Source organism: Sprattus sprattus, assembly GCF_963457725.1.
Source record: "Sprattus sprattus genome assembly, chromosome: 6".
Taxonomy (NCBI): Eukaryota; Metazoa; Chordata; class Actinopteri; order Clupeiformes; family Clupeidae; genus Sprattus; species Sprattus sprattus.
Genome location: NC_137925.1, coordinates 37,073,551 through 37,100,830, shown reverse-complemented (window position 1 = coordinate 37,100,830; position 27,280 = coordinate 37,073,551). Strand labels below are relative to the sequence as shown.

Here is a 27,280-nt window from a genome sequence, read left to right as displayed (position 1 = left end):
TCAGTCACAATCCTTATAACGCACAAAACAGTGCGGAAGAATAAGATTCGAACAACCCGGAACATGACAAGAAAAAATTAAACAAATAGTCTCTAGGCGAGTTGGGGCATCGTCAGTGTTTGAAGACCTCTGAAAGACGTAAGAGTGACCCTTCTCTCTGGTGATGAGTGGGGGGTGGTGTTGGGGTGGTTCAGAGGTCAGGGAAGATCTCTGACAGCTTTGAAGAGTCTCTCTGGTGATGAGCAGGGATGGTGTTGGGGCGGTTCAGAGGTCAGGGAAGATCTCTGACAGCTTGTAAGACTGTCGCTGCTCTGTGGGCTCTTCATCATCCTCACAATCTTTCAGCTCCTCCTCCAGCTTTGGCAAGGTCTGCTCATACAGGAAATCAATGATGTCTGCCATCAGAGACAGAGGGAGGTTAAAGAAGGGGACAGACAGAGAGACAATGCGGCAGAGGAAGAAGAGCAAGACAGAAGAAAGGAGAATCAGATTTATTGTCAGGTAGGTATGCGCCTACCTTAAATTAGCTCTGGTGCATGGGTGCATACAGTAAACATAAAAACATACACACACAGAAGCAGAGGAGAAGGGAAGAAGACAACAAATGTGAAGTTGTTTTCGTGATGTAGTGCTTTTCTCAAACCCAAGGTCACTTTTGCATACTCCACCAGAAAACAGACAACAGTATTAAACATGACCGAGAGAGATACATGAACCAGCAGGGGGCAGTACTCACCACAATAAGACTTCCTGCTCCAGTCCGTTACATTTGTCACCTTCAGCTGGTGGAATTTCATTTGGAGGTAGGCAGGTATGCTGTTGCTTCATAGAGAAATCACAGGAAACTTTCACTCATCACACTTACAAATAACATACCCAAACATCACACTCACACACAATTCACTCAACATCACACTTACACACAACATACCCAAACATCACACCAACACACAATTCACTCAATATCATACTAACACCTATTCACTCAAATATCACACTGTCACACGATGCTTGTGCATAAACAGGTAGTCTAAGAGTAGTTTCAATGCAAACGCATATTTAGGGCGTATTCACACCTACCCCGTTTGGTCCGGACCAAACGGACCAGATTTTCGTTGGTTCGGACCTTTTGGGATGGTCTGAATACAAACCACCGAACTCTGGTCCGGACCAAACAAGCGGACCGAGACCGAGCTGAAAGGTCGGACTCAGTCCGGATCAAACAACCCTGGTGCGGACCTTTTGGAGGTGTGAAAGCAGACTGGACCTAATCCCAGACTTTTTGCTATTTTGTACCTCGGGGGCTTCCGTCGTTGGTCTGGTGTTGCTGGGTAACAGAGTGTAAAGTGCTACTGTTACCGGCATAGACGTATACGTATACATGTCTATGGTTACCGGTATTAATTTGTCAAACTTTTGGGAAAAACGAAAAATCTTAATACAATGAGTAGGGGACAAACCTGGGCCGAGGAGGAGACCCGTGCGCTTGTGGACATTTGGACAGATGCCCACATTTCATATATGTTGGAGCGACGAGCGTACACATAAAAACGCGACGTATTTGGCATATTTTCTGAGAAAATGAAAGAGGTTTCAATCGTTCGCCTGATCAGTGCAGGCTCATACTGAAAAAACTACGCCAGACGTAGGCCTAGGCCTATATAAAAATTCGGGACACCCTGTCAAAAAGTGGTTCTTCCAGTGATGCCAAGCTGAAGTTCAAATACTGGCGGCGGCCGTCTTTATTTAAAATTCGCCGTGCATATGTAAACTATAGCGTTTTTGCCGGTTTCCAGGGTCAAATTCAAAACTGACACCTATCTGGCTCCATGCACCATCGAATTACCTATAAAAAGAGCCCAGATTTAAGAAATTTGAACTTAGCCTACTACTTGAGAGAAACAAGAGCATTAAATGTATATCGCGGGTGCATATAAACATGAGAGGGAGAGAGAGAGATGATGGAGGAGTGATTAAGAGAGGGTAGGCTATATGGATTCAGCTCTGCTCAGCTCTCTACAGCAGCAGTGACATTGTTACACAGTTGTGAAAATAGCAAAACATTGAAAATGCATATAGATTTGATAATATTAGCAATAACGGCACGGAAAGCGTCCATGAACTGTCTTAGCACATTGTGTTGCGTGTGTCGGTTCTTCTGAACGACCTCGGGGCGCGTGGCTTTGTTGACAGAATTTGGTCCGTTTACTGAAACGTACAGTCTGAAAGCGAACCGCACCAAAAAAAAAAAAAAAGGTTCGGACCAAAGCAAGTGAACTATCGGACTTTCCTGGTCTGAATACGCCCTTAAGGCCAATAGGCCAACCCATATTGATTATGACCTTAACAGCAAAGGAAGTAGCCAGCATTCAAGAACCTAAGCTTTGTACTTGTCAGTCTCCCATGTACTTGCTTACATGAGCCCCTTACCCAAACAGATGAGTGAGGTCTTCCCAGGCAATGGCTGCAGATTCCTTCACATCCATTTCTTTGATCCTGGTCGGGGCACACAGAAACTGGGTTAACTTCAGAAATAAGGTCATCACAGGAGACTCTCACATAAGCAGGATTTCTATAATGTTCAGACGGAGGTAATTCAATAGAAAATCAAATCTTGAGTATGACTTAAAGCAGCTGTTTCGATAACAGAGTGAAGTTAGAGACACGTGAAGATGCTTTGATTAGCTGGATCTACACGTTACCAGAGTAACAGTTTGAAATCGATGCTTTGATCAGCTGTACTAAGAGGTAACCAGAGTACCAGTTTGAAACATACTCTTTGATCAGCTGGTTGTGCCCCTCTATGCTCTTCCTCCCGTTGATCTTTCCACCAGTCTTCATTTTACCCATCAGGTAACTCATCCTAAACACAGGCAGAGACAGCATCAACAGGGTTTATCTTAGCTCACAAAGGCAAGGATACACACACACACACACACACACACACACACACACACTCACAGACACACTAAACACTCACACACACACTAAACTCATAGACACACTCACACACACTAAACTCATAGACACACAGAGACACACACACACACACACACACACACACAGGTCAAAGCTGTGACAGACAGAAGCAGGATCTGCATATGGTCTCCCGTGTTAAAGGAAAACTGTCCCAGCAAGAAAGCCTTCAGAGGGCCTGTACGGGCCCCTGCACTCATTCTTATATTTCTATATTACGGTGGCCGAGAGGTGCAAACCAACATTACAAAATCTGAAACACTTTAACAAAGCTTGAGACAAATTTACATTTTGGAATTTGTTTTTAAATATTATAAAACAAAATAACATTACCACAACATATTAACAAGTCCCGAAACAAATTAACACTTCAGAAAACAAATTAACAGGATGCGAAACACTTTCACAAGTCCCGAAACACATTAACAAGTGGCGAAACAAATTAACATTTCAGAAAACAAATTAACAGGAGGCGAAACATTTTAACAAGTCCCGAAAGGGATTGTGGCAAACATTTGAGCCAATTAACGAAATTTAGTTTTTCGTGTGGTTGGTCTTTATTGTTTTTAAATGGAGCAGACCAGACTGAAGGACCAGATATTCTGTAGCATTGCATACAATATTTTAATAAGCGACACTCGTACGCTGTAACCGTGGATATGTCGTCATGTTTACACGGTGTACACATCAGCTTGAGGTCTTTTGAGCATTTGCACCCTCGATGATTGAGCTCCTGGAGCAAATTCATTACATGATCCCTCTTCACTCGCAGATTGTACTTTTGTTTGAGCACCTGCCACATCATGCGGTAACCAAACAGCTGTCCAGGTCCACAAAGTTCCAGTCGTATTGCCCTGATTATGACTATGTTTGTAGAGGAGAAATCCTTTCTGCGATATAACCCAGCATCATTCAGTTAGCTTTTTCACCACGAACTCCATAAACTCAAAATTGAGCACTTCCGTTATCACTACCACGTCCATAGACATGAATGTACGTTTATATGTCCATGTCCACATCAATCACAGAGTTAGTACATTCCCTATCCGGTTAATGTCATTTGTTAATGTGTTTCTGGACTTGTTCAAGTGTTTCGCGTCTTGTTAATTTGTTTTCTGAAATGTAAATTGGTTTCGGGACTTGTTAATGTGTTGTGGTGTAAAAATGTACATTTTTCTCAAGCTTTGTTAAAGTGTTTCGAATTTTTGTAATGTTGGTTTGCACCTCTCGGCCAACGTAAACTATAAATATATTCAATAAATAAATAAGCTAAAAATGAGTGCAGGCTCTGTGTGGGCCTAGTTAGGGCTCCTGTGGGCTATGTTAGGGCTGCCCACACAGGGCCAGCACTGAGGGGCCAGCACTTTGCCAATGAGCAAAAGCTCAGGGGGAGGGGCACTGCGTGGGCAGCCCTCAAAGGGCCCTTGTGCCGGCCCTAAGGGGGCCCGTACAGCCTTGCGTGCTTGTTCTAGAATCTTTTGTTGGGCTATCCGGTGACAGCCCGCAGTGACCCAAAGCTGCAGGTCTCACTTGGGCAAGCCCACACCGGGCCTGTGTAGGATTGGTGTGGGCTAGCCCTAGCCCACAGTGCCCACAGCCTGCCTGCATGGGGCCCGTGGAGGCTTGCTGGCTGGGGTTCCTTGCCAGTGTCGTCTATGTTCTCATGGATTATTCAGCCCGTCACAGAAAAATGTACCTGAACTGAACATGTTTTGTGTGCAACGTGATGTGACTGTGGCATGAGCTTTCTCACCACTTCGCCCTGCACTTAAACGAGCTTCGAGTCTGGACCTGCTCGGCCACACGCCTCCAGGCCAGTTTCTTATGCAAGTCCTTCTTCTGGATGACCGCAGACCTGTCACCGCCCTCTCCTCCGGGCTCAGCCCTCTCAAGCAGCTGCTGGTGTACGCACGTCAGGAGGACCTTAAACTCTGCCTCGGACCATGCCCCATGAGCCTCAGCTGAGGGATAGGAAGAGACAAAGAATAAAACAAGACTGGGTCAGTATTCATAGACCTCAGTCGTCTGCATTAGTTTTAATGTCTACCTACCCTGTGTCTATCAGTTTACTTACTGTCCATCTAGCTGGCCAATCACAAAATTAGCTTTAAGGTCAAGTCCATGATTCTGGCAAAAAGTTATTCATATTTAAGCTTGATCGCCAGTCACATTTTACCCCTCCCTTCCAGCCTACCCCTGAAGTAATGCAGTGATTGCCTGGACATGCTTAATGTTTGGATAAAAAAAAAATTTGGGATTACAATTACGGACTCTGTGGATGTTCTGATGTAAATCTGATCACTTACACATCCCGTGAAAGCGATTCCGCACGGCTGAACAACTGCGACCCATCTTGTCTGATATGGCCGTCCACTTTGGCCCATTCTGCCTATACAGATCCTTCAGGTATTAGTCCTCATCTTCTGTAAACCTGCAGAAAGGGCACAGTTATAACACTAATGAAACACCCCCAAACTGATGCTGCTCTCACACACACAGAGTCATAACTGTTAGGTGAATATTCACTCAAGCTACCTCAGGGAGTTGCATATAAGTATATGAATTAAACCACAACAACAAGCTTGTTGGGCTCACCCACCTCACAGCAGGTCGGAGAGAAGCACAGGCTAACTCCCAGACTGCAGCAGACGAGAGAGAAGCAATATTAAACCCATCGCAGAAGGTTTATATAGATAGAACTTTAGTGATTTTTGGCACCAAATGAATACTGTACGTCAGCAGGGATAACCACATGGTGGGTCTTTGGTGGGTCTTACACGTCCGTGGATTTCTAACTTTGCTTTCTGTCTTGTAAAGATGTCAGTTTAGACCCTTCTTATCACATCTGGTCCAAAACATCCTTTTACACATATGCAGACTAAGTGGCACCTTATAATCTAAGTTACACACACACACAGAAAAGCCATGTCCCTGCTGACATAAACACATGATTCATGCAAGGTAATTATTAACACAAGGCACTTGGTTTAATATATTCTTAAGTCATTAATAGTGTTTCGAAATTATCTCTGTCAATAAAACTGATAAAACATCCCCAACATGACCCTGCAGTTTCATCACTAGACACACACACACACACACACACACACACACACACACACAACCCCACTGTGCTGCTCACCTGGTGGGGGAACTTTAAGTCACCTGAGGCCTCATTAAAATGCCTGTCTGGGCACATTTCTTTATAAAGACAACCCTTTTTTGAGAAGCTTGTGTTTACCTCCCCTTGTAATTTTCACTGTTGCACATCCTCCTTGCTCTGTTAAGAATAGAGTTCCAGGAACGAGGGATCCCGGCACCTGTTCAGGAACAGGACACAATTCACTGCTGCACTGCAGGCTGCACTGATGTACACCTCTAACTTCCAGTCACTTGATACAATTTGACAAATAACATCTCAAAAAAAAAGGTATGTAGGTAAGACAGCAGTGGGCACACTCACAGAACAAAACTCAGCCTGTGTCACTCACTCACATGTCTCATACTCATACATGCATTGACATCTGATATCTATACTCACATAAACACCTGAGGAAGTTGAACCTCATCTTCAGCCTTTGGATGGTTTCTTTCTCATCTGGGAAGCGTGTGGGTCTGAAAAGCTTCAACTCGCTGTCAATACCAGAAAGGGCCAGAAAGTCCTTCACGTTCCGTTTCAGCTGCTCGTTCTCGGCCGTGCTGAACCACCCCGTTCGCAGAGGGATCCCTGTGGCATGGTGGGGGCGGAAGAAGAGTGCACTGCAGGCTTTGGATACTCCCAATGGCTAAAATCAAGCTTGCTTACTCACCTTGCTTCTTGTACATTCTGTAGCGTGGCAGGTCATATCTGACGATATTCTTCACATCCTCAGTGTTGGTAAACTTGTATTGAGGCAGGAACTCTTTGATCTCCTTCCTGATGGCATCGTCAATGTCCAGCACATCTGGGTGAAGCTGAGCGTCTGTGGGACAGTGTGTGTCTGCAGCAGGCTGTGTGGGTGTCTTTCTGACCTTCGCTACAGGACGGTCTGGCTCTTCAATTTTCCTTTTCTTCTTCTTCTTCTTCTTCTTTTTCTTCACCTCTCTCTCCAGAGCAGCAGCAGCATCTGCACCCTCTTGTTCCACACTTACGTTCTCTGCATCGTGTTTTCTTTTCTTTTTGTTTTGCCCTTCTCTTGTGTCACACTGGCCCTCGACGGGTCTACAGTCATCTTTCTCACTCTTTGTTTTCTTCTTTTTGTGTTCATGTTTCTTATGAGAGTCGCCTTCCGTAGTGGTTGTCTCAGTAGGACTGCCGGCCTCTGGCATCGCCTCTAAAAGTTGCTTCTTGCTCTTCTTCTTTTTATGAAGGACCAACTCTGCCTCCATCATGGTCACCTCAAGTAGGTTTGCACCCTATAACAGCGTGAATAAAGGAACATGGACATGCACGTGTCTTCACTGAATATTTGTGCCACTTAAAACTGACCTGCATTTAACTTCAAAATGTAGAGAGGAAAAGTAATCTGAGAATTTATTTCATTGTGCTAATACATATCTTAAATGAAAATTAAATAAGTAAATTAATTAAATCAGTATTTAGATGAAATGCTAACTTGAGAGTCCGAAACCACATCTGTATTTTCTCCTCGAGCAAGATATGCTTGTTCAATGGCTGGGTATGTACAGTAATTTGAACGTAGCTAGCTAGCTAATGTTCAGGCTAACGTTAAACCAGTTTGGAATTTACAGACAGTAGTTAGGCATATGTTAACGCACACAATGTAAGCGTCATGTCACAATGTTGTAAACTAAACTAGCGTAGCCAGTGTGTTGTTAAATATATAAAGCATTGTTGTTCTGCCCAGACAACCTAAACAGACCAATAGAACTTAACCCATGTACATTTGTGTTTCTCAGCGATGACTCTGAATTGGCACATTTTCACAAAGATGTATCTTACCACCATCTTGTGGTCTGGAGTTGTTCCTGGGGCACAAAGAATCAAAAGCAAGCAGATTCATATCATCAGTCATCAGCGGCTCAGACATATGAATATGGTTTAGACCCTTAAGTACCATTTCAACAATGTAACAAAGTAAAAGTTCTGGATGAAAAAGCCTAGTTAAGTCAAAGTATATTAGCCTCAAAATGTAGTTTCGGTATTAAAAATGATTAGTGAAAGTACTAGTTTGGTCGCTCTGAGCGATATGATTAAAAACGACATTTTAGATTATGATACTGAAGCACCAGTGTGTAAGCAGCATGTTAATGTTGTAGCTTTTGGTCTCAGCAGTGGGGAGAATGTTTTTGTATTTAGTCATAGCACCGAACGGTCAGGAGGGGTTGCAATTTTTACTAAATAACTGCTCTGGGAAATCAAAAACAAACAGGAAAACACAAACATGCATAAATAACTGCTTTATGACTTATTTGGTAAGCATTTCTAGGCAAAATGACCGTTTTGAAAACCGTACCACAGGTAACGTATATCTTGAATTAGGTCAAAACTTAAAATGTCATTCAAACTAAAAAATGAGCAGTTTCACTTGGGCATAGGGGTGGGCGATATGAGCTAAAATTCATATCACGATATTTTCCACTGTTCAGACGATATCAATATGATATCACGATATATGAGGGTAAAACATTTTTCATCACATTTTAATAGCCATTATTAGCTTAATGTCTAGTAGGGCTGTCAAAATTGCTCAAAAATGACATTCGAATGTTCGTTGGGAAAAAAAATCACGAATTCGACTATTCGAATATCTGGTTGCCTATTTTACGCAGTTGCCGTCAATACATCAATAATGCGGAAAAAAAGCTGTCTTGGACCTTGCCGAGAACATTGCGTTACTGCAGCTTTCACCAACCAGACTACTAGCTTCCCTGCTCTACTTCGGATGCTTATTGAATGGCATAGCCTGTGTAAGTCCAGCTCAGAACAGTTTTGAATAAGAAAGAATAAATGTCCATGTCTGTTGTCTTGCACAGACAACCAATTGAAATCGCCAGGAACAAAAATGATGAACGTAGGCTATATGATTTTGTAATGTAGTGCAACCGTGGCTAAACTGATGGGTTATTCTCAATGAAAAAAAAAACATTAGGCTATAAGAACGATCATCGCAAGCAGCACTGCTTACTTACTTTAAAACGAGGGACATCGCGAAAAGACAGAGGCTCATTCACAAAGCAGATAGGCGCTTGTACCGCGGGAGTGTTTTTTCACATTCGAATATTATCCCACTTCTGACACCATGTATTGACTTGTACTTTATCATAGAAAGTATTACCCGGTATTAGGGCTGGGCGATATGGACCAAAAGTCATATCTCGATATGTTCAAGCAAAATGTCGATATAAGATAAATATCGATATTTTTTGACGCAATAATAACATAGTTGCCGTTGGCACGCTCCAACTCCGCATTCTGTGCTCTCTTTTTCAGTGACGTCGCTGTGCTTGTTCTCAATCCTAAATTTGTTAAATTAATCAGTCTACCTACATGAAAAGAATCACGCAAGTTGCTGATGTGCCTTTTATAGTTTTGTGATGTCATTAACGTATCTCCTCAAATTATACAGCTCTTCAGAATGTTCCAAAAAGTTCTGTTGATTATTTAATTAACACCCACGTAAAGTTAATTGACTGCTGTCATTTGCAACGGTTTTTGTGCTTCACATCTTTCATAGCAAGTAGTCTGGTCAACTTGTATTAAAACTGACGGCTGACGAACTGTGTTACTGGTAAGTGTCAATATTTATCATCTATGTCATACACTATGTAACCTTTTAGCCTATTTAAAATCACATGTATGTACAATTCGCAAAAAAAATGTGCGTCAACAATGTATCTGTCAGTCAGGTGTCAGCCACAGATAGCCTACTTGCTAACTAACAAACATTAGCAGTGATGCTACTTAAACCGTACTATGCCTGATCAAGTTAGAGAGGAAGAGACCGACCAAGCAGCTGCAGCAAGTTGCAAAGTTCGCAATCCTGGTGAGACAACGGGCGGTGCAGAGTGTAACCAAGATTTTCAATGAGTCGCAGCATAACCATTAACTTACGTGACGGCAGCTGCATTAAAATAGGCAAATTCATAAATCGTCCCGACCTACCGAAACTGCACGTAGCCTCGCCATAGGGATCTTTACCGTCCGTTCATTTGATATTGGAGGTAATCGGGCCTACGTGTCGTTTAGATTCGATGTAGCCAGCGAAAGCGCAGTCGCGCATGAGTTGCCTGCCAGTCTTTATTTGGCCCATGACAGAAAGACGCATCTGCAACGTTTCAGTCAAAGCCACACGTTGTGTGATGTTATTTAATTGAATTAAATGTAACTTAAAACATAACAGGAATCTCAAACATAACAGAAAATTATTTTCGCGCTGTAGGGGATTTTAAAAAAGTGACGTGAGTGGGGGCGGGGCTGGGTGTGTGTGTGTGTGTGAGCCGGAGGCACTGGCAGAGCGGGAGACAGAAGCAGAGTAGGTAGACGGCAGCGGCGGCTCGAAATGGCTGTTATTCCGAACAAATGTGCTGTACTTTAAACGGAAATGAAATTATATCGATGTTGACGATAGCGTCTCATTCCATATCTCGTTTTTAAAAATATCGATATACCTCAAATATCGATATACCGCCCATCCCTACCCGGTATCCACATATACTGCAAGTTCAGGAGTCTTTATTAAATCAACCGTCTTCCACTCTCAGGTACGTTACACTAGTTTCCGGTTCACGAATCATTTCACAATAAGAGTCCTGATAAGATCAGTACTAAACATTACATGAGGGACATCGCGAACAGACAGAGGCTCATTCACAAAGCAGATAGAGGCGCTTGTACCGCGGTCCGCGGGAGTGTTTTTTCACATTCGAATATACATTTTCACGTTTGAATTCGCGTTTTTGGATACCATTCGAACGAATATTCGAACTTCGAATATTCGTTGACAGCCCTAATGTCTAGTTAAAACAAAATATGTCAACATGAAAAGTAAAAATCGAATAGTGATCACATAGGCCTACAATCTATATTTATCTACTGATATAATACAGCTGTAATTTATGTATGATCATTTCAAGAAATTGTATTATCAGAAATTGCGGAATTTGCGCATTTATTGTTCAAACATGGGGGAGACATGTGAGGTGAGGCAGCGACGAGCAGTGCCTCATCTCAGATTGTGCAATCCCTCACCAACTGGGTTGAGCGCATGCCTTTTGCTTTCTCATTGTTTGTCACCACTGTAGTATTTGTGGACACTTGTATTATATATCCTTTCTATCCATAGAATAGGTAATGTATTTCACGTAGCACCTTCATTTAGACAGTACTTCTGTCTAAATGAAGGGGCCGTGCGAGAGCCTTAAACTGGAATGTCAATCGAAATGTAAAATGTTAAATAATGTGAGACCAATACCGGAGCTAAAAGGTAAGCTTCATAAGACAGGACAGAAAATAACGCGATCGACTTTTCATGTTTAAAGCCAAATTGCTTTTGAAAAATGTTGGAACTTCATAAATAGATTTGGCTTTGGATGAAGAGCTGAGACTAAATATTAGCATGAGCAATATTTTCTTAGCGTCTCCTTCAACTCACGATGGTGCCAATTAATCTCCCCTCGCGGACTCAAGAACCACTATGAACCTGCTTTTAGTATAACCACTAGCACTAACCAAGTGACTCTGCTAGCACTAACCGAGTTACTATTTCCTATGAGTTACACATAAGGGTATCGTACTAGTTGTTTCTCATGGTTAAAGACATATATTCCAAGTGGTGACGCAGACTTTGATAGCGCTTTGTCGCGTCCCTATACTTTTAACAGCAAGGGGAAGTTTTTAATTTCAACCCAATACCAGATATGTCAAATTCGCAACAACAAAAAACACATCTAATGTTGCCACTAGCCAGGTAGCAACACAATAACGTACTAAAAACGAATTGCATAAGTTAACATAGGTAGCCTATGCATGCGGTCAGGCCAAATTCGAAAATGGACAACTTTTTGTTCGCCAAACCTAAACATATCCTGCTAATTGCATAACCTAGCTAACTTAGATGTGCATGCTTCTGTCAGTGTTTGATGGACAACACACCCTACCTAATATCTAACACTGATGCCTATCTGCTACCAAAACTAGCTGATAATGACTATCAACTTCAAGCGGGCAACTGACTATCGGAGTCAGCCGCATGGACATGTCGGTCCATCCTAAAAATGATCGATTTCGATTAAAAACCGTAAGTTCATTACCTGGTGAGGTCTTGCCAACTTCTTTAGATGAGGCTCCTTCAGTATTATGCTATGGTTCCATGTGCAGGATAGCAACTGTTTGTTAGCTATGAGCACATGTCGCCTACGTCTACCCACACCATTTTAATACAGCACGTTTACAAGACACTTTGTGGCTAAAATATATTAGCATACTGTTTTTATAGATATATGTACAGTTAACTAACAAAATATGTCGACGGACTCCATGTATTACCTTTCTTTCCAATGACTGTTTTTTCCCAATGCTGTCCACTCTTCAGCTCTCAGCGAGTTACAGAAGAAAGGTTGTGGCAGTTGAGAGCAATCGAACTAAGCGTTGCTGTGTGGGAGGTTTGAAAAAGGAACGTGACATGGTCCAAAAATCTGACCAATCGGAATTTCCGGAGTTAATCACTTCCAACCAGAGAGAAAGACGTCAATTGTAGTTAGGTGAAATGCCACTAAACAGGTGTTCTTAATGTTTTAGTTTTTCAGCAAAAGGGTTTGTCTGTACCACCTGGTCCACATAGTGCTGTTTGGAGTGGTACACCACATTAGAGTTAGAGTAGAAATCATTGCATTGCATTGCTGGTAGCTTTATGTGTGTTATTATGTCAGCTGTCCAAGCCATCCATCCATTTATGTGTGAATAGGTGAACATGTGCCATTCCAAATAAAACAGCTGGAGTACTACACAAGTAGGCTACTATAAGAGTGTATTACGTGGGGAATGTGTTACAAGCAGTGAAATTTAAGTGTTTATTCAAATTCAAACAATGTGCTTTTACATTGTTTTCAATGCTATAGGCCTACAGGTCAAAGTGAATTTCAAATAACTTTTTTTTCTTTTTTTTTATTGCGAGTGAAGATGCCAGAATCTTGAGCAGCCTACGGATGCTTTAATCTCCGTTGTCTCAAAACGAGAAGTATTGGGATCACCTTTCACGTGTAAGATATTACAATATATTTACACAAGGCTTTTTTAGAATATGTTTGTTTACACCCCCAAAAATATGATAATTTAGGTGTGTATTTGTGTCCTCACCCTTAAAGGCACCCAGTGCAACTTTCGAGGCTTAAAAATAAACATTCAATTTCTAGTCTTTTTTACACGTAGTAAGTTTCAATAACTCCATACCATTACATACCGACATTCAAGCAGCAAAGATGAGACGTCGTTGTGTGGTGAGAACTGATAGAAAATCGATAACAACAACAATCGCCGCCATTTTCTTTATTTTTTGTAACCTACAATAAATAAAGCAGGCTTCCAGTCAATGGAAAAAATGGCTTCTCCCCACCCGCGATTGTTGTTGTTTACGATTTTCTATCATTTCTCACCACACAACGACGTCTCATCTTTGCTCCTTGAATGTCGATATGTAATGGTATGGAGTTATTGAAACTTACTACGTGTAAAAAAGACTAGAAATTGAATGTTTATTTGTCATTGAATGTTTACATAAAGTTGCACTGGGTGCCTTTAATGTAAATAGACATACGTTGAAAATGTTGACAATAATTTACATTTTTGGGTACATTTCTCACTTCTTTAAGGTTTTCCAAAAACAGTGAGAGGAGGAGGACGTGGGAAGTTGCCCTAAGAAGGGACGGTTTTGCTGCCTCTGACTGTTCACTGCTCTGCAGTGAGCACTTCAGGAGTGAGGACTTTAGATAGATTTGGTCTATTCTTTGACCACAGCATCTAAATACACTGTTTTTAGCACAGGGCTAGATTATCAGCTTGGGCTTGGACCTAAAATAAACGGTTTGTTCTTTTGAATTTTGAAAACAATCCTATTTGATAGAGTGTGTCATTTCATCTCAAACATCAACATCATCTTGTCTGTCTTTTCGTCTGACTAGTATTCTACATTACTGGTCAAAGTGTTTTTGAACACCCCCATTTTCCCAGTTTTATTGCCTTATTTGCGCAATATTCCCTGTAGGAAGTAGTATTATTGCCATCATAATGGCAAGAAAAAAGGCAATTAGCAAAGGAAGACAGACAGAGCATTCTAACCCTTAAAAGTGTATGTATTTCCTGTAGTGAAATTGCAAAGAAAGACAAATTGTCAGTGAGAAGAGTTCCCTACACTTTTGTCACCTCAGTTCAAAGTCAAAACAGACGTTTCTGAGAGTCTACAGCTCTTGTGGCAAGTGGTTCACAGGACAACAGCTTCAAACACAGCTTAACAGAGATCGAAGTAAGGACCTCTCATTTTAAACTGTGGAGAGAAGATCACGGAATGGTGTGCCGTTTCCAGAGTTCAAAAGATTATACCTATGAGATAGGCAAATGGAGTAGATACAGATATGCAGCAGGCAATTATTTATTAACTTGCAAAGATATGCTTTCTCAATGCTCACTAGGTGCTGTGTGCTGCTTTGAAATGGATAAATAAAGGTGTTTTTAAGAAACTATTAATACCCGTCAGTCACACATTGCACACAGGACAACTATGCCCACCAGAGGGTGCCAGTGTGAAACATTGGTCAGTCCCTCCAGAATTTTTAAGAGATTTTTTAATATAAAATGGCAGCGTTAGCTGGTGCTGATTTTCCAGGAAAAAATTAGAAATTTTGCAATTTTTGTTTCTTTTTACTCCCCACTTAAACTTCACATTCACAGACAAACGAACTAATGAGAATTAAAATAAAACAATCACGGCAAATAGACAAAAATTGGTCATTTCCTCGCTTCAAAAATTGTATTGTAATTACGTTTAAATAAAATGTCTTCTCTTGCATTGAACCGTTCAACTCGGTTCAAAAATGTATTTGGATTGGAACAATAATCACGAGTAATCTTCTAATATTATTGTATAAAGAAAACTAAACAGAAGATATGATTATTCAAAATGTGTTGACCATTCCTGGCCTTAATTCACAGATATTCTATATAAATATATATATTATATATTTGCAGAATTAAAAATAGGTAGGCCTAAACAGGAATTATTTCATTTTAGAACTCCTAGCAAGATGGAGAAGTCTTCTCGGATCTCATCTTATTATTGGAGTTAAAAAAAACATTCTTACCATTGACTTTTATCTAACCATTTTCAGGAAAAGTTACTTTAGAAAAATTGAACACATCAACACGTCTTGGAACCACTGGGAGCCGTTTCTCCCCACTGCTGAGGCAGGACTGCTCACACTTGAGTCCTTGGCCGTGAAGGAGCACGGGATGAAAATGCAGGAGCCATGGGTTGTTTCCAAAGTTGAGGGCATATGACAGAGTAATCTGAACATGACACAGCTGTAGCCAAAAGATGTAAAAGAGACAGAACCTGTATTCACTTGATACATTTCATGTTTCATATGTTCAATAAATAATATAGTGCAGACAATGGAGATGAAGCAAACTGTGCATCATAGTGAAGATTAGACATCCTCACATGAAATAAAACATCCACACAAAATAAGGTCCCTCACACCCTAAACACCTGTATCTTTTCCACTAGCCATCCAGGATATACCCCATGTTGTTCTGTGTATCGGGCTGAAAAATGAAAGAAAAACTTTCATGACATTGCCAGCTTTACTGCCAAAAGACACCATGTGTGTTGGCAAACTTCTATCAGTGACAAAAGGGTTGTTGGTGGTGGTTGTTGGTGATGTTTGCAGGGTTTTTGCATGCCTTTTAGGTATGCAATAATTCCAGTGGCCAAAGGTATGTGCAATTGAAATTCTTTACTGTTCAGCATACAAATAGGCAGTCCATACACAATTAAACAGACAGCGGCAGAGTTCGTAGTCAGTTCGGTCCAAGGTCGGTATACGGGCAGGCAGTCGATGATGGAGCAGGGCATCCAGAAAGGGAAAGGCAGAGGCGTAGTCCGTTAAACAGGCAAAGATCGGCAACAAGAGATCAATCAACATAGAGAATCGCTGGAACGCTAGACATAGAAAGAAACTAAGACAAACTGGCAACGAGTAGACAGGAACACACAGACTAGATACACAAGGTGATGAGACAGGTGAAAACAATCAAGGCGGGACACACACACACGTGTGTGAAACGAGAGGAGAGATGAGTAGACTACACAACATAGAACATAAATAATGACAACACAGGGAAAACATAAACTATCGGACAGGACGGGACAGGGTAGTTATCTTGCTAGTTTTGAAACAGAGCTCCTTATTGCTGCTTTATCAAATGAGGACTGGATACTCAAAACGCCACAAGTTCTATGACGTACAATTGCAGATATGGTGCTCTAGCATTTAAGTGTGACAAATACGCAAAAAATCTTATAGGGCCTCCAGCGCAACCAAGTAACAGAAGCCCTTACAGCTTCACCAAGAGTTGTGTCTGATTTTGTAGGTTTGTGAGAGAAAAACATTAATCTCCGGTCAATACGGATCCGTAACACAATGAGCGAAAGCATCAGTCTGAGTTTTACTATCCAGACAAAAATGAAAACATCAATAGCCATGAGGAAATTCAGAAGTGATGATGAAAACTAGAAACTATAGTTTGAATCACTTGTTACTTCTTACATATTGTGTCGTGAGACTTGACAGCAAAACAAAACTTCATTCTCAAATAACCATTTCTTTTCATTTACAAAATGAAAGGAGCGATTAAAGCCATATAATAAACAACTTACTAACCTCGACCGTTCTGTCATGCTGGAAAATTTCAAACTTCACCTTTGGCGTATCAACCTCACTATAGCTCAGTCGATACGTTAAAGACTCAGTTTGATATTTCCCAAGATAACCTCACTCTTGGTTAATTAATATTCTACCCACACTGGTGATTATACTGATTGTTAATAGTCAAGCCACATGTAGCGATCCCTTCACTCCATATTATTCGATCAGGGAGAAGTCAAGTCAAGTCAAGTCAAGTCTTTTATTGTCAGATACACAGAACAACAGAGTTCGACTGGGCACTGAAATGCTTAGGACAGGACACAATACCACACTACCATAACCTAACAAGACATAACATAACATGTAAACATAAAAACATATAAGTACTCCAACATTATATAACATAACTTAACAATAATTATTGAAAATAAGATTTAAGATAAACATATGAAGAGACAGGGTAGTAGACCTACTAGGCAAACAATAAATATACAATATAGATACTAAACATAAATACACATACTAAACAAATAAACATACCTACATGAGCTAAACTGAACATGAGCTGAACTGAAAATGTGGTGCAAACAGCAGTAAAAGTGAGCCTGTGTAGAGTAAAGTGGCGAGTGTAAAGTGAGGAGTGCATTATTGTTCATTAAGGAGTCTGATGGCCTTAGGGTAGAAACTGTTCCCCAGTCTGAGGGTGCGAGACCGGATACTTCGGAACCGCCTACCAGAAGGCAGCAGGGTGAACAGTCTGAAGGATGGGTGATGACAGTCTTTTAGGATCCTGCCAGCTCTTCGGGGGCATCTTGTGAGGTAGATGTCCTGAAGGGATGGGAGTTTCCAGCCGATGATGAACTCAGCGGATCTGACCACACTGTGTAGGTCCTTACGGTCCATGGCTGTGCAGCTTCCAAACCACACTGAGATGCTACCAGAACAACTTTAACGTTCGTTTACCTTGGGTTCCCTTTCCCCATAAGAAGATAAATGAAAACCAAAACAAGTGCTTTATCTAGTTAGTATAATCAAATGCAACATACAAGTCAAACACATTCAGAACACAGACTCCTCAACTCAAAGTTGCCGACAAAAAGGTCACTTTCAAGGTCACTTTCAAAATGAAAATATACGTTCGAACAAACAAACATTTACACACCCCCACAAAGCTACCGCAAACCTGGTAGGCGGTTGGCGTACCTAGGCAATAGCTACGCACAAACACAATGTACACAAAAACAACGTCCCCACCACACAATGTCCACACCGTGTCAACCCTTCTCCTAACTCCACCAACATAGCAGGCCTGAAGCGTGGCTAGCGTGCGTTGACTGACTGCTTCACTCCTGGAGCAGCAAAATAATAATACGCCACTCTACCTTTGTGTAGATGAATATTCCATGCGATTTCTCCGATCAGTTACCGTCAGTGTTTCCTCCGAGGCTGTTTGGCCAACAAGCCGTATAATCCACTGCACGAATACAAAGTCCTAGTGAGAAAGCGCGTTGCCTCTCTTTCCTCCTCGTCACACCTGGGGTTTCCTCTCTCCGGATTCCAGGTTTCCCTCTCCTCTCCCGTTCTCACTCAAACAGCATTAACTAGCTCCTCCACCAATCAGCACTCACTGACATCACTGGTTACTACACAGACTAGCAAAGAAAACAATGAATAAGCATTGTGGTATTTGCAGTTCCAACCATTAAGAGAAACATATCAACAGCAGCAATGGAAACCATAACACACACAACAGGTATTGGAAAAATAAATGTCTTATGGAAATAAACATGCATTTTTTTTAACCCTGTTACACACAGAAGGCCTTACAGCTACAACCACTAACATGAGATTACAGCGGAGGTTATATGCTTACTGTATATGACAAACACAATTGTGACAGACACAGGTTGGCCAGTCTGATGGGCTAACCTTTGATGAAACTCTGTGATGAAGTTAAACTCTGGTGAAAATGCCAAATGTCTTTCTCTACTGCTGACCAGAAGAAAATCCACATAAAACAAAGTGGTCAACAGACACTGGGTTTAAAACTCCTTAATTTACTTTTGAACTTATATACTGGATAAATATACATTCAGTTTCAGGACATGTTAAAAAAAACTAAAATTAAAATGTACTCTTTCTAGCTGTCAGAGATCTTCCCTGGTCTCAGAAAATCCCCAATCCTGACCCCACTCGCCTAACCTCCTCACCGGAGGTTGGGTGAACATTTTGAAACGCCAGTGACTGAATTAACATTTATTTGCTCAAGCCTTTCCCAAAGAAGTTCAGATATTTTCAGGAATGTAAATGATTCAAGACAAATATTTGCTGTCACTTTTTTTTTTACAGTAAAACTCTGGTGAAAATGCCTAATGTCTTTCTCAACTGGTGAGCTAAAGAAAATCCACAGCAAACAAAATGGCCAGCAGACACTGGGCTTAAAACTCCTAAATGTACTAATGAACTTAAAAAGGTGCATACAAATACATAATCGGTTTAAAGAAAAGTAAAAAATAAATAAATAAAGCTAATATTTTTCTTCAATCATTTACTGTATATATTCCTGAAAACATCTGAACTTCTTCGGAAATGGCCTGAGCAAATAAATGTTAATTCAGTCACTAGTGTTTCAAACTTCACACAGCCCCTAGTGTGAATGTTAGGCGAGTGCCGTCAGGGTTGGGGATTCTCCGAGACCAGGGAAGATCTGACAGCTAGTAAGTGTGACTTGTCTCTTGATGAGCGGGGGGTGGTGTTGTGGTGGTTCAGAGGTCAGGGAAGATCTCTGACAGCTTGTAAGAGTCTCGCTGCTCTGTGGGCTCTTCATCATCCTCACAATCTTTAAGCTCCTCCTCCAGCTGTGGCAGGGTCTTCTCATGCAGGAAATCAATGATGTCTGCCATCAGAGACAGAGGGAGGTTAGAGAAGGGGACAGACAGAGAGACAATGCCATCAGAGACAGAGGGAGGTTAGAGAAGGGGACAGACAGAGAAACAATGCCATCAGAGACAGAGGGAGGTTAGAGAAGGGGACAGACAGAGAGACAATGCCATCAGAGACAGAGGGAGGTTAGAGAAGGGGACAGACAGAGAGACAATGCGGCAGAGGAAGAAGAGCAAGACAGAAGACAGAAGAAGAGGAGAAGCAGAGGAGAAGGGAAGAAGACAACAAAAGTGAAGTTGTTGTTTTCCTGATTTCCTGCTTTTCTCAAACCCAAGGTCACTTTTGCATACTCCACCAGAAAACAGACAACAGTATTAAACATGACCGAGAGAGATACATGAACCAGCAGGGGGCAGTACTCACCACAGAAAGACTTCCTGCTCCAGTCTGTTACATTGGTCACCTTCAGCTGGTGGAACTTCATTTGGAGGTAGGCAGGTATGCTGTTGCTTCATAGAGAAATCACAGGAAACTTTCACTCAACATCACACTTACACACAATTCACTCAATATCATACTAACACCAATTCACTCAAATATCACACCGACACACAATTCATTCAATATCACATTTACACACAATTCACTCAAATTTTACACTAACACACAATTCACTCAATGTCATACTAACACATGAGTCACTCAAATATCACACTGACACACGATTCACTCAATATCACACTGTCACACGATTCTTGTGCATAAACAGGTAGTCTAAGAGTAGTTTCAATGCAATCGCATATTTAAGGCCAATAGGTCAACCCATATTGATTATGACCTTAGCAGCACAGGAAGTAGCCAGCATTCAAGAACCTAAGTTTTGTACTTGTCAGTCTCCCATGTACTTGCTTACATGAGCCTCTTACCCAAACAGATGAGTGAGGTCTTCCCAGACAATGTCAGCAGATTCCTTCACATCCATTTCTTTGATCCTGGTCGGGGCACACAGAAACTGGGTTAACTTCAGAAATAAGGTCATCACAGGAGACTCTCACTTAAGCGGGATTTCTTGAATGTCCAGACAGAGGTATTTGAACAGAAAATGCCACCTGGAGTACTACTAAAAGTAGCTGTTTCAGAGTGAAGTTAGAGACACGTGAAGCCGCTTTGATTAGCTGGATCTACACGTTACCAGAGTAACAGTTTGAAATCGATGCTTTGATAAGCTGTACTTAGAGATAACCAGAGTACCAGTTTGAAACATACTCTTTGATCAGCTTTATGTGCCCCTCTATGCTCTTCCTCCCGTTGATCTTTCCACCAGTCTTCATTTTACCCATCAGGTAACTCATCCTACACAACACAGGCAGAGACAGGATCAACAGGGTATATCTTAGCTCACAAAGGCAAGAACACACACAAAGACCACACACAAAGACACACACAGACCACACACACACACACAGACCCACACAGGTCAAAGCTGTGACAGACAGAAGCAGGATCTGCATATGGTCTCCGTGTTAAAGGAAAACTGTCCCAGCAAGCAAGCCTTCACAGGGCCTGTACGGGCTCCTGCACTCATTCTTATATTTCTATATTACGGTGGCCGAGAGGTGCAAACCAACATTACAAAATCTGTAACACTTTAACAAAGCTTGAGACAAATTTACATTTTGGATTTTTTTTTTTACATATTATAAAACAAATTAGGTCCCGAAACAAATTAACACTTCACAAAACAAATTAACAGGACGCGAAACACTTTCACAAGTCCTGAAACACATTAACAAGTGGTGAAACAAAGAAAAAGAAATACATTTCAGAAAACAAATTAACAGGACGCGAAACACTTTAACAAGTCCCGAAAGGGCTTGTGGCAAACATTTGAGCCAATTAACGAAATGTAGTTTTTCGTGTGGTCGGTCTTTATTGTTTTTAAATGGAGTAGACCAGACTGAAGGACCAGATATTCTATAGCATTGCATACAATATTTTAATGAGGGACACTCGTACGCTGTAACCGTGGATATGTCATCATGTTTACACGGTGTACACATCAGCTTGAGGTCTCTGTAAAGACTTGATTTTTTGGAGCATTTGCACCCTCGATGATTGAGCTCCTGGAGCAAAGTCATTACATGTTCCCTCTTCACTCGCAGATTGTACTTTTCTTTGAGCACCTGCCACATCATGCGGTAACCAAACAGCTGTCCAGGTCCACAAAGTTCCAGTCGTATTGCCCTGATTATGACTATGTTTGTAGAGGAGAAATCCTTTCTGCGGTATAACCCAGCATCATTCAGTTAGCTTTTTCACCACGAGCTCCACAAACTCAAATTGAGCACTTCCGTTATCACTACCACGTCCATAGACATGAATGTACGTTTATATGTCTATGTCCACATCAATCACAGAGTTAGTACATTCCCTTTCCGGTTAATGTCATTTGTTAAAGTGTTTCAGGACTTGCTAAAGTGTTTCACATCATGTTAATTTGTTTTCTGAAATGTAAATTGGTTTCGGGACTTGTTAATGTGTTGTGGTAATGTATTTTTGTTCTATGATATGTAGAAATGTTTTTCAAAATGTAAATGTTTCTCAAGCTTTGTTAAAGTGTTTCAGATTTTGTAATGTTGATTTGCACCTCTCGGCCACCGTAATATACGCAGGGCCAGCACTTTGCCAATGAGCAAAAGCTCAGGGGGAGGGGCACTGCGTGGGCAGCCCTCAAAGGGCCCTTGTGCCAGCCCTAAGGGGGCCCGTACAGCCTTGCTTGCTGGGTCTAGAATCTTTTGTTGGGCTATCCGGTGACAGCCCGCAGTGACCCAAAGCTGCAGGCCTCGCTTTGGCAAGCCCACCCCGGGCCTGTGTAGGATTGGTGTGGGCTAGCCCTAGCCCACAGTGCCCACAGCCTGCCTGCATGGGGCCCGTGGAGGCTTGCTTGCTGGGGTTCCTTGCCAGTGTCGTCTATGTTCTCATGGATTATTCAGCCTGTCACAGAAAAATGTACCTGAACTGAACATGTTTTGTGTGCAACGTGATGTGACTGTGGCATGAGCTTTCTCACCACTTCGCCCTGCACGTCAACGAGCTTCGAGTCATGACCTGCTCGGCCACACGCCTCCAGGCCAGTTTCTTATGCAAGTCCTTCTTCTGGATGACCGCAGACCTGTCACCGCCCTCTCCTTCAGGCTCAGCCCTCTCAAGCAGCTGCTGGTGTACGCACATCAGAAGGATCTTAAACTCTGCCTTGGACCATGCCCCATAATTTACACCTTAGGGACAGGAAGTGACAAAGCATAAAACAAGACTGGGTCAGTATTCATAAACCTCAGTCGTCTGCATTAGTTTTAATGTCTACCTACCCTGTGTCTTTCAGTTTACTTACTGTCTATCTAGATGGCCAATCACAAAATTAGCTTTAAGGTCCAGTCCATGATTCTAGCAAAAAGTTATTAATATTTAAGCTTGATCGCCAGTCACATTTTACCCCTCCCTTCCAGCCTACCCCTGAAGTAATGCAGTGATTGCCTGGACATGTTTTATGGCTGGAATTCACTGTTTGTTTTCAAATCAGATTTATTTTGAGAGCAAACACTGAACGGACAGCTAGAGGACCATGAGGAGCAATTCAATGTTTGGATAAAAAAAATGTTTGGGATTACAATTGCGGACACTGTGGATGTTCTGATGTAAATCTGATCACTTACACATCCCGTCAAAGCGATTCCGCACGGCTGAACAACTGCGACCCATCTTGTCTGATATGGCCGTCCACTTTGACCCATACTGCCTATACAGATCTATCAAGTGGTTGTCCTCATCTTCTGTAAACCTGCGAAAAGGCGATACAGTTATAAAACTAATGAAACACCCCCAAACTGATGCTGCTCTCACACACACACAGAGTCATAACTGTTAGGTGAATATTCACTCAAGTTACCTCAGGGAGTTGCATATAAGTATATTAATTAAACCACAACAACAAGCTTGTTGGGCTCACCCACCTCACAGCAGGTCGGAGAGAAGCACGGGCTAACTCCCAGACTGCAGCAGACGAGAGAGAAGCAATATTAAACCCATCGCAGAAGGTTTATATAGATAGAAGTTTAGTGATTTTTGGCACCAAATTAATACTGTACGTCAGCAGGGATAACCACATGGTGGGTCTTTGGTGGGTCTTACACGTCCGTGGATTTCTAACTTTGCTTTCTGTCTTGTAAAGATGTCAGTTTAGACCCTTCTTATCACATCTGGTCCAAAACATCCTTTTATGCAGACTAAGTGGCACCTTATAATCTAAGTTACACACACACACAGAAAAGCCATGTCCCTGCTGACATAAACACATGATTCATGCAAGGTAATTATTAACACAAGGCACTTGGTTTAATATATTCTTAAGTCATTATTAGTGTTTCCACACACACACACACACACACACACACACACACTTTATAAAGACAACCCATTTTTCAGAAGCTTGTGTTTACCTCCCCTTGTAATTTTCGCTGTTGCACATCCTCCTGGCTCTGTTAAGAATAGAGTTCCAGGATCGAGGGATCCCGGCACCTGTTCAGGAACAGGACACAATTCACTGCTGCACTGCAGGCTGCACTGATGTACACCTCTAACTTCCAGTCACTTGATACAATTTGACAAGTAACATCTAAAAAAAAAGTATGTAGGTATGACAGCAGTGGGCACACTCACAGAACAAAACTCAGCCTGTGTCACTCACTCACATGTCTCATACTTATTCATGACATGACATCTGATATCTATACTCACATAAACACCAGAGGAAGTTGAACCTCCTCTTCAGCCTTTGGATGGTTTTCTTCTCATTTGGGAAGCGTGTGGGTCTGAAAAGCTTCAACTCGCTGTCAATACCAGAAAGGGCCAGAAAGTCCTTCACATTCTGTTTCAGCTGCTCGTTTTCTACCGTGCTGAACCACCCCGTTCGCAGAGGGATCCCTGTGGCATGGTGGGGATGAGCGGTAAAAACTAAAACCCTGGATCACATGACTGAATTTATCCCTCAAGTGGTCAGTGGTCCTTCAACTTCTCAAACCCAAAAATCTAAATGATGTTTAACTCAGAATGTCAGAACAAACCATACCAGAATCATGAGAAAAGGTCCTGGGCAATATATACATAACACTGCTGCAGGCCTCACATATTCCCTATGGTCTGAATGAAGATAAACTCCTCCCCTCTGAAAATGCAAACTTATTCACCCTGTTTTACAGTGAACTGCTGGCTTTGGATACTCCCAATGGCTAAAATCAACTTGCTTACTCACCTTGCTTCTTGTACATTCTGTAGCGTGGTAGGTCATATCTGACGATATTCTTCACATCCTCAGTGTTGGTAAACTTGTATTGAGGCAGGAACTCTTGGATCTCCTTCCTGATGGCATCGTCAATGTCCAGCACATCTGGGTGAAGCTGAGCGTCTGTGGGACAGTGTGTGTCTGCAGCAGGCTGTGTGGGTGTCTTTCTGACCTTCGCTACAGGACGGTGTGGCTCTTCAAGTCTCCTTTTCTTCTCCTTCTTCACCTCTCTCTCCAGAGCAGCAGCAGCATCTGCAGCCTCTGACACACTTACGTTTTCTGCATCACGTTTTCTTTTCTTTTTGTTATGCCCTTCTCTTGAGTCACACTGGCCCTCGACGTGTCTACAGTCATCTTTCTCACTCTTTGCTTTCTTCTTTTTGTGTTTATGTTTCTTTTGAGAGTCAACTTTTGTAGTGGTTGTCTCGGGAGGACTGCCGGTCTCTGGCATCGCGTCTAAAAGTTGCTTCTTGCTCTTGCTCTTGTTATTTATATGAAAGAACAGCTCTGCCTCAGTCATGGTCACCAAGTAGGTTCTCCCCCTATAACAGCGTGAATAAAGGAACATATATTTAACAGAATATATATTTACTGGAAGACATTACACAGGAAATTCAAAGATGTAAACTGTTATATCAATATGAAAATGTAGGAGATTTTTATATGAACTTGGAGGAAATCTGTCAAACCAATCATCATTCACCAAGATGACAGAACAACAACCCCAATAAGCTATTTCATCAATTGTGTCATAAACATGACATACAAGATGCATGGAGACATTATAATAATAATAATAATTTAAAAAAATACTGTTTTCTTGGTTTCAATACTGTTTTCTTGACTAGACTATTGTTAAGTATCAGACTCCATTCTAGGAGAAGTCTATGAAGTTAGTAGGTCTGCAGCTCCCTTAAAGACCACTCCACTAATTACATTCAGAATAGCGGCAGGTTCAAATACACCTGGCTAAACAGGAAACAAACAGCCCACACTGAGTATTTCGTGCACCTAGCCTATTCCCCTTTCCACCGTGAGCGGTAGCATGGACTATATTTATCACTTTGCCCGCAAAACCGGGAGAAAGAAACTTTACACTCGTTGCCCCGCAGGAGCGTGTGAGAGAGAGAGTCTTCTACTGAAGAAGGTCTACAAATGCAGCTAGACATAGTTGAAAAGTATTGTAAAACCTGGGCCCTAGAAGTAAACTTAAACAAAACAAACATCATGATTTTTCAGAAACGCCCCAAATGCCAAGAAAACAAACATCAATTTAAAATAAACAACTGCATCATCCCCCACACCATGAGTTATACCTACCTAGGTATAACAATGACAGCATCAGGGAGCTTTAACATGGCAGTGAATGCACTAAAGGAAAAAGCCCGGAGAGCCCTAAATGCAATTAAAAGAAAATGTTATAATCTCCAAATTCCAATTAAAATCTGGCTTAAAATATTTGATAGTGTCATCCAACCCATTGCGCTGTATGGTAGTGAAGTATGGGGTCCACTCAGTCATCATAGCTATACTCACTGGGATAAACACACCATAGAATCCCTCCATGCAGAATTCTGCAGATACATCCTACAAGTACAAAGGAAAACACCAACGAACGCATGTAGAGCAGAATTAGGAAGATACCCTCTAATTATGAACATTAACAAAAGAGCACTACATTTTTTTAATCATGTTAAATCCAGCCCAACAGACACCCTTCATTATAACGCCCTCCATATCCAAGAGCTGAGCCCAGAAAAAAGTCCCCTACATCAGTTGTTGCAGAGACTAACTACCAACACCCACTCTGATCAGTCTCGCAACAACACTGTTTTCCAAAAACCAATCAGAGTATACCAAATCATGAAACAATGTAAAGAAGCCTATTTGGAATATTGGAAAGAAGAAACAAAAAATCAAAGTAGATTACAATGTTATCTGGCCCTAAACCGAGAATATAAATTAGCAGAATATCTCTATACTGTCAGAGATAGAAAACAGAGACGGACCCTAACCAAGTACAGGCTAAGTGACCACAAGCTGGAAATCGAAAAAGGAAGACACAAAAAATCATGGCAACCAAAAGAACAGCGAATATGTGGTCACTGCACGACAGGTGAGGTCGAGACAGAGATGCACTTTCTCCTAAAATGTACATCACTAGCCCAAAAGAGAGGCATTTATTTTGAAAAATTCAACAAAGAGATTCCAAATTTCAATGAA

General features: G+C 41.6%; 1 protein-coding gene and 1 pseudogene across 2 annotated transcripts; both read right to left on the bottom strand.

Moving 5' to 3' along the window:
- Positions 1–264: 264 nt before the first annotated feature.
- LOC308367148 (transcription termination factor 1-like) lies at positions 265–25,577 on the bottom strand (annotated as a pseudogene). Its single transcript has 10 exons — positions 25,125–25,577; positions 6,786–7,332; positions 6,518–6,703; positions 6,218–6,296; positions 5,283–5,407; positions 4,730–4,937; positions 2,762–2,863; positions 2,431–2,496; positions 737–822; positions 265–395 (listed from the first exon to the last, which is right to left on the bottom strand). The product of its transcript is annotated as a transcription termination factor 1-like (transcript).
- Positions 19,602–25,043, bottom strand: LOC308366529 (transcription termination factor 1-like; the record flags this gene model as incomplete). The annotated part of the gene is made up of 9 exons (XM_080840247.1): positions 19,602–19,732; positions 20,143–20,228; positions 20,646–20,711; positions 20,986–21,072; positions 22,790–22,997; positions 23,433–23,557; positions 24,216–24,294; positions 24,514–24,699; positions 25,028–25,043. The coding sequence occupies 9 exons, from the start codon at positions 25,041–25,043 to the stop codon at positions 19,602–19,604; spliced, it is 984 nt and encodes a 327-aa protein (XP_080696373.1).
- Positions 25,578–27,280: the final 1,703 nt, after the last annotated feature.